Source organism: Lycorma delicatula, chromosome 1 (assembly GCF_047948215.1).
Source record: "Lycorma delicatula isolate Av1 chromosome 1, ASM4794821v1, whole genome shotgun sequence".
In the NCBI taxonomy this organism is placed as follows: Eukaryota; Metazoa; Arthropoda; class Insecta; order Hemiptera; family Fulgoridae; genus Lycorma; species Lycorma delicatula.
The window spans coordinates 15,817,918-15,830,295 of record NC_134455.1 but is presented as its reverse complement, the minus strand read 5'-3'; the positions used below and the strand labels follow the sequence as shown (position 1 = coordinate 15,830,295).

The following is a 12,378-nucleotide window of genomic DNA, read 5'->3' as shown; positions in this document are numbered from 1 at the left end:
TCAGTTTGGGCTGATGTTCTCAAGAATCTTAAATCATAATTGATGGAATTCTTGTAAATCTTGAAAGGTGGAAAATTCTTTCTTTAATAAATTCTCCTTCCACCCTTTAAAAGTGTTACAATCAAATTATGAAACTATCAATTGAATCACTATAAATTCAAATGTATTAATTGGTACCTCAAGAGCATTTACGAGGTGCGACAGTAAAGTAATGAGACTGATTTTTCTTTGCAAGATGTGGCAAACCTGCAGCTTGCGTAGGCACACCATCTTTGACCTTGGTCTATAAGCTACTTCTAGTCCAAGCGGCACATTGATGCAACTGCTGAGTCGTGAGTTGCGCTGTAAGAAGTGAACACGTGTTTGTGTCTCTCGTTACAGAAATGAAACCGCAAAATATTGCGCAATGGTATGCCATATCTTTTTGCGTTAATCTTTTTTACGATCTGATCGAAGATTATCCGTGAAAATGATTGCAGAAGAACTCAACATCGATCGAGAAACGGTTCGTCTAATATTAACTGAAGTTCTTGGTACGAGAAAGATTTGTGCAAAAATGGTCCCCAAAAATCTCACACAACAACAGCGAGAAACACGGAAAAATGTGGCAGCCGATCTGTTAGAGCAAACGTAAATCAATCCAGATTTGTTGAGCCGTGTTATCACCGGTGATGAAGGTTGGTTTTTTCAATACGATCCAGAGACAAAACGCCAAAGTTCGCAATGGTGCTCAAAGGGATCACCCAGACCAAAAAAAGCTCGCATGTCATAGTCAAAAGTGAAATGCATGCTCGTGTGCTTCTTCGATTCCAAGGGAATTGTTCATAAAGTGTGGGTGCCTCCTGGACCGACAGTTAACCAATATTTCTACAAAGAAATTTTAGAAAGATTTCGTAAACGAGTTCTTCGTGTCCGTGCCAACATTGCTGACAATTGGATTCTGCATCACGATAATGCGCCATCCCATACTGCTCTGTCAGTACACCAATTTTTAACCTCAAAACAAATTTCAGTACTACCACAGCCACCTTATTTACCAGATATCACTCCGAGCGAGTTTTTTTTCTATTTCCAAGAGTCAAAATGGCGGTCAAGGGACACCATTTTCAAACAACACAAGATTTCCAAAAAGCTGTAACGAGGGTCTTGGAGGATATTACAGAAGATGAGTTCCAGAAATGTTACCATCAATGGCAGAAGCGCTGGAATAAGTGTGCGCAATCAGAGGGGTACTACTTGGAAGGAGACAAGACTAAACATGAATAAAACGGTAAGCAACATTTTTTTTCACATCAGTCTCATTACTTTATTGTCGCACCTTGTACATCAGATGATACTTCATTAATAATCGGACAAAGTGCCCAAAAATTCTCCCTGTAAAGCATTTAAATTTAATATGCGGTCAGTATTATTGAAAGCAATTAAGTATTTATTATTTAATCTACCTTTTAATTGTACTAATGCAATTACTAAATTTGCGTATGTAATCGGCAGATTCTTAATAACGGCTAGCGCTTCATCCTTCAACGAGGAATGAATATAATGCAATTTTTGTAAATCTGTTAAGTATTTCTACAATGTAGATCATTAATTATATGATAGTAATATTGCCAATCTAAGACATTGCCTTTAAATTCTGGTAATTGGCTGTAGCTGGATTTGGTTAATTTTCAAATTTAAAGTAATTTCTTAATTCGCTGTTTTTGACTTTTTATAAAAAAATTGCAACTTACATTCAATAGTAGTTAAATCATCTTCAACTCGAATGCGTTCTGATGAGAGAACATCATCATCATCAAATTCAATCTCAAAGTGTGACTGTATAATATCACATTTTCTATGTAAATCATGAAAATTTCTCAACTTGATTTCTAAGGAAAAAATATCATCTATTGATACATTAAATTTATCAGAAAATGTACGGATTCTTGTAATGGCAGACTTTATAGTCTTTCTTTGTTTTAACAATTTTTCCTTATCCATAATGGATTAAAACTAATATGTAATATATATCCTTAATATTAAAAAAATTAAATAAATAATAATACGATATTGAGGAATAATACGTATCGTTCAACCCGAATTATTGTGGAGTCGGCAACTTTTATCAATTCATGTCACTGTATTATTATAAGTTGTTGAAGCTTTGAATAATATGACTAAGTTTTATAATTTGAAGTTAAAGAGTATCACATTAAATTTCTCACGGATCCGTTGGCGAAAAATATAAACAATGTTGATTCACATAACAGAATTTCTCTACATTATTTTCCACCGTAGCACTAATTAACGGATATCAATTAAATATAAAAGTAGCCATATTTTGAGTAAATTTTTTATTAAAATTTATATGCATTGTTATTGTGAGTGTGATGTGTGTTTTTTGATATATAAATTACTAACTTCAATATTGCATATTAACACAATTAAGTTAATATTTATATCAGAAGGTTATTTTAACTAGAACCCAGTTTTCTCTTTATAAATTTTAATTATTTTTAAAATGTAATAACAAAAATTAATACAAGCATATTTTGGTTATCTATTCCTTTTAGACAAATCTACTTAAGAAAGATTAATTACTGCCAGCCTTTTAAAAAGAAATTTTTTAATGTTAAAATTTTATTGTTAACAGCTGTAATTTATGTTAGTGGTTAATTTTAATATATTTTTTTAACTGAGTATTGAATAAAACCTATTGAAATCACATAAGGAATTAAATACAATATTAAAGACATTTTGATTTTACGAGTAACTTTGATACAATCTTGGTCTCTGAAGAACTAGTAGAGTTTATATAATAGAATTCTTCTAAAGTTAAAAAAAAAAATTGGATTTTGTTCATTTTTAACACATATATAATTACATTTCCCTCATGAAATTAAAATAACTCATAGATATTTATTTACTTAAAACTCAAACGATAAGTACTTTATATGCAAGTTATATTTTCTTTCTAGTTAGTAACTGCTTTCAAAGGATTCAATTTGTTTTCCTTTTTTTGTGATTGGCTATTTATATTCTTTTTATTTATTACTGAAATTAGTTTAGTCATTATTCTCATGATTAAATGATGTTTTATTTTTATTAACAGTAACAAATCAAGCTAATGCCAGATGAGGCTATTTTTTCATAGATTGTTTTAAGAAATAAATTTGTTTTGGCCAGCAAAAATAACACAGATGACTGAAATTCAAACTCAAACCTAAAAATGAAAGGCAGAGATGTGACAAAACTTTTCCATGAAGGTTGATGAAACCTTCATAGAAAACTATTTATAAGAAAAAATTATTGCCGAATCCGACAAAATATGTATTTTTGTCAAAAAAATTTAGTGATACTGCTATTACGATTATCTAAATAATGCATTTCTATAATTGACATACAATATTAGTACATCATTTCATATTAATACACAACCTAGTCAATATATTTTTATTTCAGATAATAAGCTAATCCTTTTATAATAACGCTTAATATTACAAATATTCTTTCCAAAAAAAATTAAATAAAACATTATTTGATGCTCCATTTAACAAATTTAACTAAAGATAAGTTTTCAACTTGTAAAAATTAACTTTGCTGTCCGTCGTATTAATTTCAGCAAATCGCTTTACATCCTTTGTTACTGGAACGATTAAACTTAAAAATACTAGTACAATCTCTCCAAAGTTATAGAAAGTGCCACACAATTCAAGGAACCTTTTTATGGATAAAATATTTTCTCTGTTTCTACAGTATGATTAAAATATATCCTTCATATTCTTACTTACCGCTTGGACTAGTAAGATATATTGAGTACAGCGTGAAATGAAGCAGCAAAAAAAAATAATAATTTCATAAGGTTATATGAGGTCATTTTACACATACGTGACTTCACATTAAGCCGAATACGTATTTGTCCGTAAAAATTACGAAGAAACAACTTTTATAAAATTTAGAGTTATAATGATAATTGATTTATTAATTTTTAATTGATAATTTTCATTACTTGCAAAAAAAAAAGCAGTTTCAAGCCTAACTACTTAAATAGTTACGTTTTAAAGTTTATCTTATCCATCATTTTGGAGTTGACATAAAGGCATCCTCATGAGATATCTAAAATTCTTATTTATAAAAGAGTTTTCAATGTGATAGTTTTTGAATATCAACTAAAAATCAACGATAACCTCCGTCCATAGAAAAGGATTTTTTTTAATTTTCTCTCTCAGAATTTTTGCAATTATGACTCCTGGGTATATAAAACACCAGTCAGGATTAGTTTCCCTGAAATTAATGGTAATTAATTTACAACCAATACAACCAATACTTGTTGTGAAGAATTTTTATTACTTGTAGTCCTAAATATTATGTGAGTTTTTGGACTTGGCAACCTGATATCCAATAGTAATTTGGTTTAGTGAAGACGGAAATGAAAAATATTCCCCTCTCAACTTTTCATATTGGGAAAAATGCCATAGGATGTTGTTCTGTATTGATTGCTGAAATTAATTGTGATTCCTTTTAGGCCACTTATATACACTTATGCTACTAAAAATTTTACTCTTAGGTACACATAAACCAAATACAGCATCACTTAAAATGTGGACTCTTGTAACTTCAACAGTATACTCATTTCACTAATTATTTGTAAGCCCATTGTCCTTTTTTTATGAAAATATCATTGCATTATGATACATTAATAAAAATATTTCCATACTGTACGGTTTGACATTGCATTGTTTTCACTCATTTATTTATATTCTCAGTACAGCTTTTATTATGTATTACAACAAATGAAACAAAACTTGGTTTATCTTTAACACTCTTGTTCTGGAATTCACGTCACTAAACTTGACAACATATTAAATTTCAACAGTCAACCTTTACAATATTAATAGAACTGTACTGAGTTATTTATACAATAAAATATTACACCACCACATCGTATAAATATAAACATGTAAATAATGGTAAGGTGAATTATATAAATATAACTTATTTCTTACACTGGTGAACTAATAAAAAAACTAAATATTTTACTATGATAAAAAAAAAATATTATAATACAAAAAAGAACTACTTTTTTTGAACAAAAAATGCTTATACCTTTACTGAGATAAATATCTTACGTTGAAGTCACAAAAAATCCAAAGAGTTTAAATTTACAAAAATAAATTTAAGGTCTCAGAGCAGAAATTTGTAGAATTACTCCAGAATTTTATTCCAAACTTATCGCCTAAAGCGTTTACCTTCAGTTTCATTAAGAAGAAGTTTGCCATCTACAATATATAAAAAGGTAGGAATTAATTAATCTGTACCTGTGGAAGAAGGTACAATTTAAGATCTATTTTACTAGTATATACCTCACTTCATTATAGGACACTTCTTCGTAAAACCTTTATTGAGATATATGCCGTCTAACTAATTAGAGTGTTCATAACATTTTTTTGATGACTTTTCCTAAGTTTATCGTTAGATTTTTTAAAATTGTATATCTCCAAAAACAAAGATTTTTATATTAAAAACTGGTTACTTCGTTGATCAATTTTTATCAGTGAGTAAGAGCTGAGTAAATAATGATTCATTTTTAAAAGACAAATGCCGGTTAATAATTTTTTTTTAAATTGTCACTTTTCCTCTAAGTTTGTTTAAGAAAAAGATAATTAGATAACCGGCTACTAAATTCGTAATTTAATATTGGATTAGTTTGATCATAAATCATATTTAAACTTATTATTTTCTGTGATCTGATTATAAATTAATTATCTGGTATATATACCTACCATAGAAAGAATGGTAGCCAACAGGCGAGGAAGGCGCTCATGATAATACCTAATGTCCTAGCTGCTTTACGTTCTCGTTTCATCTTGCTGCTAGCCGCACAAGGACGCAATTCTCCACCAGTGCTTTCCATTACCGTATTATCACTAGGAAGAGCTCCCAATCCTGCTGCGCTGATACCATTAATTTGGAGATGTTTATTAAGTAGTGCTGTAGCCACTTTACTCCTGAAAATAAAATGCAAATATATCATTACTCAAATATTAATGAATTGAGTTATACTCATAAAATGTTAATTCAATATTTAAGACATCTATTTTGAATATGCTTATATCCAAATACGGTCATGCTTTCTACTGCGATAAATATTATAAAACCACCATTTACTGTGTCAAGTTTATTAGTATTACTTTTCATTTATTGCATTTCTATGAAACTGTAACTCTAGGTAACAATAATAGTTAGGTAAATATAATTTCTTTGCTTAAAATTTATATATGTTTTCATCCACAAGTAATTTTAAAAATCTAGAATTCTACAAGTAACTACAACTAATTTGTAATTAAAAATGTAATTAGTAATTAAATTTCAAAAGCACGTCGCAAAAAATTTTTTTCCTATATACCGGTTTAGTTTATACAAGATCATGTGAATGGGGTTTAGAAAATTCAGTACTAAGAAGAAGAAAAATTCTAGAATTTCTCAAATATTGCTCAGAATTAAAAAAATTGTTATCTCTTAGAAAATTAAGTAGTTATGCTTTACAATTAATGTGGAAAAACTATGTTATGAAAAATACCCCTGAGTAAAAATTTATACAAAAAAGAGTTGGTTATTTTATTTTATATACTTTTAATCAAACAATATGTAACTTAAACATCTACACTTCAGTGGAAAATAATGTCCTTTAATTAATATTTCTTTCATATTCTGTAAAAAAAAAAAAAAAAAAAAATAGTTTTTAAACGCTAAAGAAACTTGAACATTTATCCCTGTAAGAAGCAATTACAAATCTAAATTTTTACTTAAATTAATAATGCTTTATAGAAATAATGAAAGTGGAAGAGAGTGAAAACCAATTTGCACGTCGTTTAGGTTGTATTAGACAATAGACAAAATGTTGATTTAAGGTTATTCATATCGTATTGATAAAAATCACAGGTAAAATAACTGATGCAGCCAAAAATCGAATCGTCCAATTAATTTGATTTTTATGCCATACTACACTTTTAAAAATATATATATATAAACGGTAGATAATCATACTTTTTTGTCAATTTTACTGAAATTACAACTCAGTCGCCATCCTTGTTTCTCATTTTCACTCAAGTATCTCTTCAGTAAAATTTCAGTAAATTGTATCTTCAATTCCCTCTTAAAATTTTTGTCATTAATCCTTCTTCATGTAAGTAAATTACCCGATTCGAGTATTCTAAAAGAGTGTCTTTCCAACTACCTTGACTCGCATAATAAAAACAATTTCTTTGTAAGACCTTAAAAATCACATGGTTCAATTCATAAAGTAGAAATCCAATCACTTTATGAGGACAGAAACAAAAAAAAAAAAACATTGAAAACTCAAATTCAAATTCTTTTATTTCTTTTTCAAAATGAATAATTAATGGAGTAATCATAATACTAATTATAATTGTACTCTAAGGTTATCTATTCATAGTCTAGAACCAATATTAACATTGTTTTATAATACAATTTAATATTCATTACTTAATTTAACATTGTTTTATAATACAATTTAATATTTATTACTTAATTTATATGATTTATAATCGGAAGTGAGTTTTGTAAAAGATGGAACATTAGGTGTCGACAAGGGTCTTGCCCGTTTTGTGGCACCATCCCTTTTATATTAATCAATTTAGTTAGAGTAAGGGGAACAAAAAGGAAACAGTTTTATCTTATATAGGAGAGTTAATTTTGGTTCAATTCATGATTTACTCTGGCGGAAACTTTTCTTTTCTGCAGTTAAGTATAGAGAAGATCAATCGTCGTCAAATATTTATGTAAACTATATTTATAAAAACTTCCAAGAAATTTTTAATCTATCTTATAAAAGATTTATAATTTCTATTTAAAAATTATGGTTATCCTTAAAGAAATTTTATATTTATGGTTACGACCGGATAACTAATGATTTATCATTTGGGAATAAGTTGAAAAGAATAAAAATTTTTATTGTATGGTCTTTTATGGCATCTTTTTAATACTTAAGTAATCCACAAGAAGCTTTAGAAAAGCTCAACGAGAAAATGGGAACGTAGGAGTAATAATTTTTAAGTACACAGAACCAAAGTATGTTATTATAAAACTCATTTAAAGAGTTATTAAAGCTAGAATAGATTCAAACCTCAATCCTATAAAAATAATGCAGATTTATACGTTGAATTATTTTCTAAAGAAGATTATAAAATATATATATAGTGAAAAAGAAAATGTAGCTAAATATGAAAAAGGAATATTTGTTTTAGTAATGAGAGACTGGATTGCCATTGCAGGAGAAGACCTAGAAGGGAAAACGGATGCCTAGAAATAAAAGAGAACCTAGGTTTATACAATTTTTTTTTAATAATTATTCTCTTAGTATAAACTAGGAATTATGAGTAACATTTTAAAAATCACTAAAGAAGGTCATAAAACGTAAGCTCATAAAACACCTGTGTCCAAGGAAAGGAATTCCTCATCTAAGCATCCTAGATTAGGTAGAGGTTTTGAAAGTAGATGTATACAGCAAAACGGTTCTCGGATAGATATTCTGACCATAGTTTAGCAATGATTATGTGCAGGTTGAAGGTAAACCTACAAATAAGTGGACAAACAGGGTTTAAAAGGATGCTGAAAAGTTAAAATTTTTACTAATTTTTGATTCCAAGCTAGACAAAATAATATTTCGTTGATCAATTAGATAAATTGTAAACGGAAAATAATAAGTAAATGATTAAGAGAGCGGATGGTTGGCAGGTAAGTAAAAATAATAGATAACTTAGATAATAAGAAACTCAGGGAAAATGGTGAATGAAGGATGAAAGCACACAACCGGAAATAATGATAGATTTTAAAACTTTAGAGATTTTGAACACTTTAGAAAATGAAATAAAAATATTTTAATATCGGTGAGAGGGATACTAAACCTTTTTTACGGTGAGAAGAAAGAACTATATATGGCAGAAATACCTATATGTACTAAGAAGAAAAAAATGAAGAAATAGTTTTAGTAAATGAAAAGAAACGATGATTTTTTAACAGTAGAATTGATTCTTCTATCTTATTAAAAAGAGCTCAGAAAAACTTAAATAAATAAAAAAATAGTGGGAAATGATGAAAGCATCTTAATTACGATGCTGTATGTAAGACCTAGGCTTAAGGTTAGGTACTATTCCCCCAGGATCCACTGGGGAAAGGGAATTGTGACGAGCAAGTTCGGAAGAAGAGCGGAGTTCTATGAAGACCGGAGTCTTCATAGAACAAGTGCAAGAAGCTGCACCAGTGTTATTTTTTAGATATGATGACCCCCTGAGGGAGGAGATAGTTGTTGATACCTTGTCCTTGTTCAGTATGGAAGAACTACTGCTGGCGGGAAAGAAGTTGATGAGTGAACGGACCGGATGGTATACACAAGGAGGTTATACGAATACTAGTAGAGAAAGCCGCAGCGGAACCATATTCCACGGGAATGGAAGGAATGCCGTTTAGTATTGTTGAAGAAATCAGGTCAGCAGTCCTCTTCTATTTACGAACCAATCTGTTTGACAAATTCGCTTTGCAAATTGTTAAAGAAAATGCTTGAAGCTAGGCTAAAGTGGGACATCGATCTTCACGGTTGATTATCGAGGTACCAGTACGTTTTCCCTAAGCAGAGGTCAGCCCGATGCTGTGCATTGTGTATATCGTCTGGTTGAAGAGACGGCGGCGCACAAGAAATATCCCAGTTATTGGAATGCTTGATATTAAGAATGACTTCAACTCTGTGCGCTGGGGCGCCGTATTCGAGCCCCTGAGAGATAGGCAGATCGACGGTGGGGTGCGGAGGATAGTTCAACGGTACTTAGAAGACAAAGATCATGTTTATGATTCCACGGATTTACGATTTAGTTTTCCCGTGAAGTATGGCGTTTCACAGGGGTTGGTAATTAGTCCAAATGTGTAGAATCTGGTAATCGATGGGATGTTCCGATTGTGATATGCTGCAGAGTTGTGCCAATAGCCGTTCAGGATGATTTCGCCTTGTTGGTTTCGGTGAGAGATGTAGGTGAGGTAGTAATTAACGCCAATGAAGCTATTCCACGGGTATAATGCTGTTGAGAGGCAAAGGGTTAACAATATCTTCGGATAAAACGTCATTCATGTATCTGGTTGGTAGGATTCCCTTACCTCCGCTACAGACCAAAATCGGATGTGCTCTAATATCTCAGGTAGAGTCGGTAAGATATTTAGGAGTGTGGTTAGATCACCCCCGTTTGTTTGCTGTACATGTCAGGAAAACATCGGAGAAAGCAGAGACTATGGTCAAGCCTTGAGTAGGCTACTAGGTAATGTGGCCAGTCGTCCCCGGGTTTCCAAACGGGTATTGCATAGTCATGTCATCAATTCTATATGTATGGAATCATAGTTTGAGTTGAGATTGGAACTGTCGGATACTGGGGGTGTGCAGAGGTGAATTGTTGTCCTTCGCGTCGTCTCGACCAAGAAGGTATTATTCCTGAGAGTTACCCCCGCCACCATTTCAGCAGCTAGCCGGAAACACAACTGGATTTCTTCAGGAGACCGACAAGAATGAAATGCACAGATGACTACTCCAGGACCGGCAAGTCCGTTGGGATCGGTACTCCACGGGCCGGTGAACACACCAGCTGATCCGGCAAGTCGAGCCGTGGGTCAACCGTAGCTACGGTGAAGTCTCCTACTGATTGATCCAGTTTTTATCTGACCAAGGCGTGTTCCGGGTGTGTCTACATACCAGGAGGAGGGCAGATGACCCCTTCTGCCTATACTGTGGGGAATTGGATACACCGGAGCATGCCAGGCATGAGATAGCAAACACCAGGGTTATTAATTGATCACTGGGCCGCTTACGGTTGAGACCTTCATTGACTGTATATTGTCAGGGGAGGAAAAGTATCAGGCGGTTACTAGTTTTATTACGCGTGTGCTTCAGCAAAGGAATCGAGAGGATTGGTGGTGAGGGGATGATAGACAGCTCCCTGCCGAGCTGTCGTTCGTCTATGTATACACGGATGGACGGCAGCGATGAGGCACTGGAACTCTGAATTTTTCTATTGTCTAACTAAATTCAAAGTAATAATTTTTATCGCGTTACACAAATATTTTTTTTTTAGGATAAATCAAGAAATTTAGAAAATAATTATATCGTGTGTAGGAAATTTTAATTCTAGTATGAATATAAAATCTTAAGAAATACAAATATACTAGAGCTTATATAATTTTGCATTAAAACTTTTAAAATTACTGCTAATATAAATATCATTCATACTAATCAGTACAAAACCATAATTTCATACTTTTTAAAATTCCCATAATTAACCTGAAACAATGGAAGAACAGAGACCATTCCTTAATTTTATTTTTAAACTATAAATTTATTTTCTTAAAAGAATAAAGTTAAAAAAATATATATTATATATATATATATATATATATATATATATATTCAGATATAATTTATATTTTAAAATAATATTTAAATCATATAATATATTCCAGCAGAACGTCTCGGTTCTGGTGATTTTACAATTATTTTTTCAACTTGAATACCAAATAAGAGAATTTTTGCAAACAATATTATACTATTGCACCGTAAACTATAAAAATGTACTTATATTGAAGTAACGTGAGAATTTAAAAATGGTATAATTCATAATAATTCTTTAAAAAATCGTAAATAATTTCTTTCAACTTATCGCTCCTAAAGTTCTGAAATAAATTAAGAACTAATGAGAAAATAAAAAGAAGTGTTTCACATAACTCATGAGAAAAATTAGATAAAAGGTACTTCAGGACGAAGGTTTCAAATACGCTTTGTGTTTATTGGCGCCTGGTTGCTTTTCCGCATGACAGCTGTACCGTAAAACAACAGTAAGACTGGACAATCTCCTAGGAGTAACAGCTTTTCTGAACTAGGCATTCTTCTTATTTACTGTCATATCTCAAGGGAGTCAGGAAAAACGAAAAAAAAAAACAACATATTTCAACCTATAAAACAAATAGTTTATTTTCGTTTATCTTTAATGTAAGATAAATACAATTTGTAATAAAAAATAAGCACGTACTTGCACCCACGTGCGCGCGTTTTTAAAATAAATGAATAATAAAAAAATATTAATTATATGAGTTTATAATGTTAATATTTATTAAATGAACTGTAAAATAAAATAATAAAATGTAATTAAAGTGTAAACTTGTACAGGTACCAATATGAGAATTCAATTCTTTGTTTCGTAATATTATAACTTGTAATTTTAGCAATTAGTTTAAAGAAATTCTATTCACTAACTTTCATTATAATAGAAAACAAAACAAACAAAAAAATAGAATATCCTGCGCTATCAAATAATCAGTAAACGTGGATTGCATTGCCTGATA

General features: G+C 30.8%; 1 protein-coding gene across 1 annotated transcript in view; it reads right to left on the bottom strand.

The window, feature by feature from the left end:
* LOC142331417 (octopamine receptor beta-1R-like) overlaps positions 1-12,378 on the bottom strand; it is a 222,084-nt gene that overhangs the window by 103,418 nt on the left and 106,288 nt on the right. Inside the window, exon 2 of the mRNA XM_075377667.1 lies at positions 5,766-5,990. Coding sequence (XP_075233782.1) covers positions 5,766-5,990 — 225 coding nt within the window. The remainder of the gene's footprint in view (positions 1-5,765; positions 5,991-12,378) is intronic.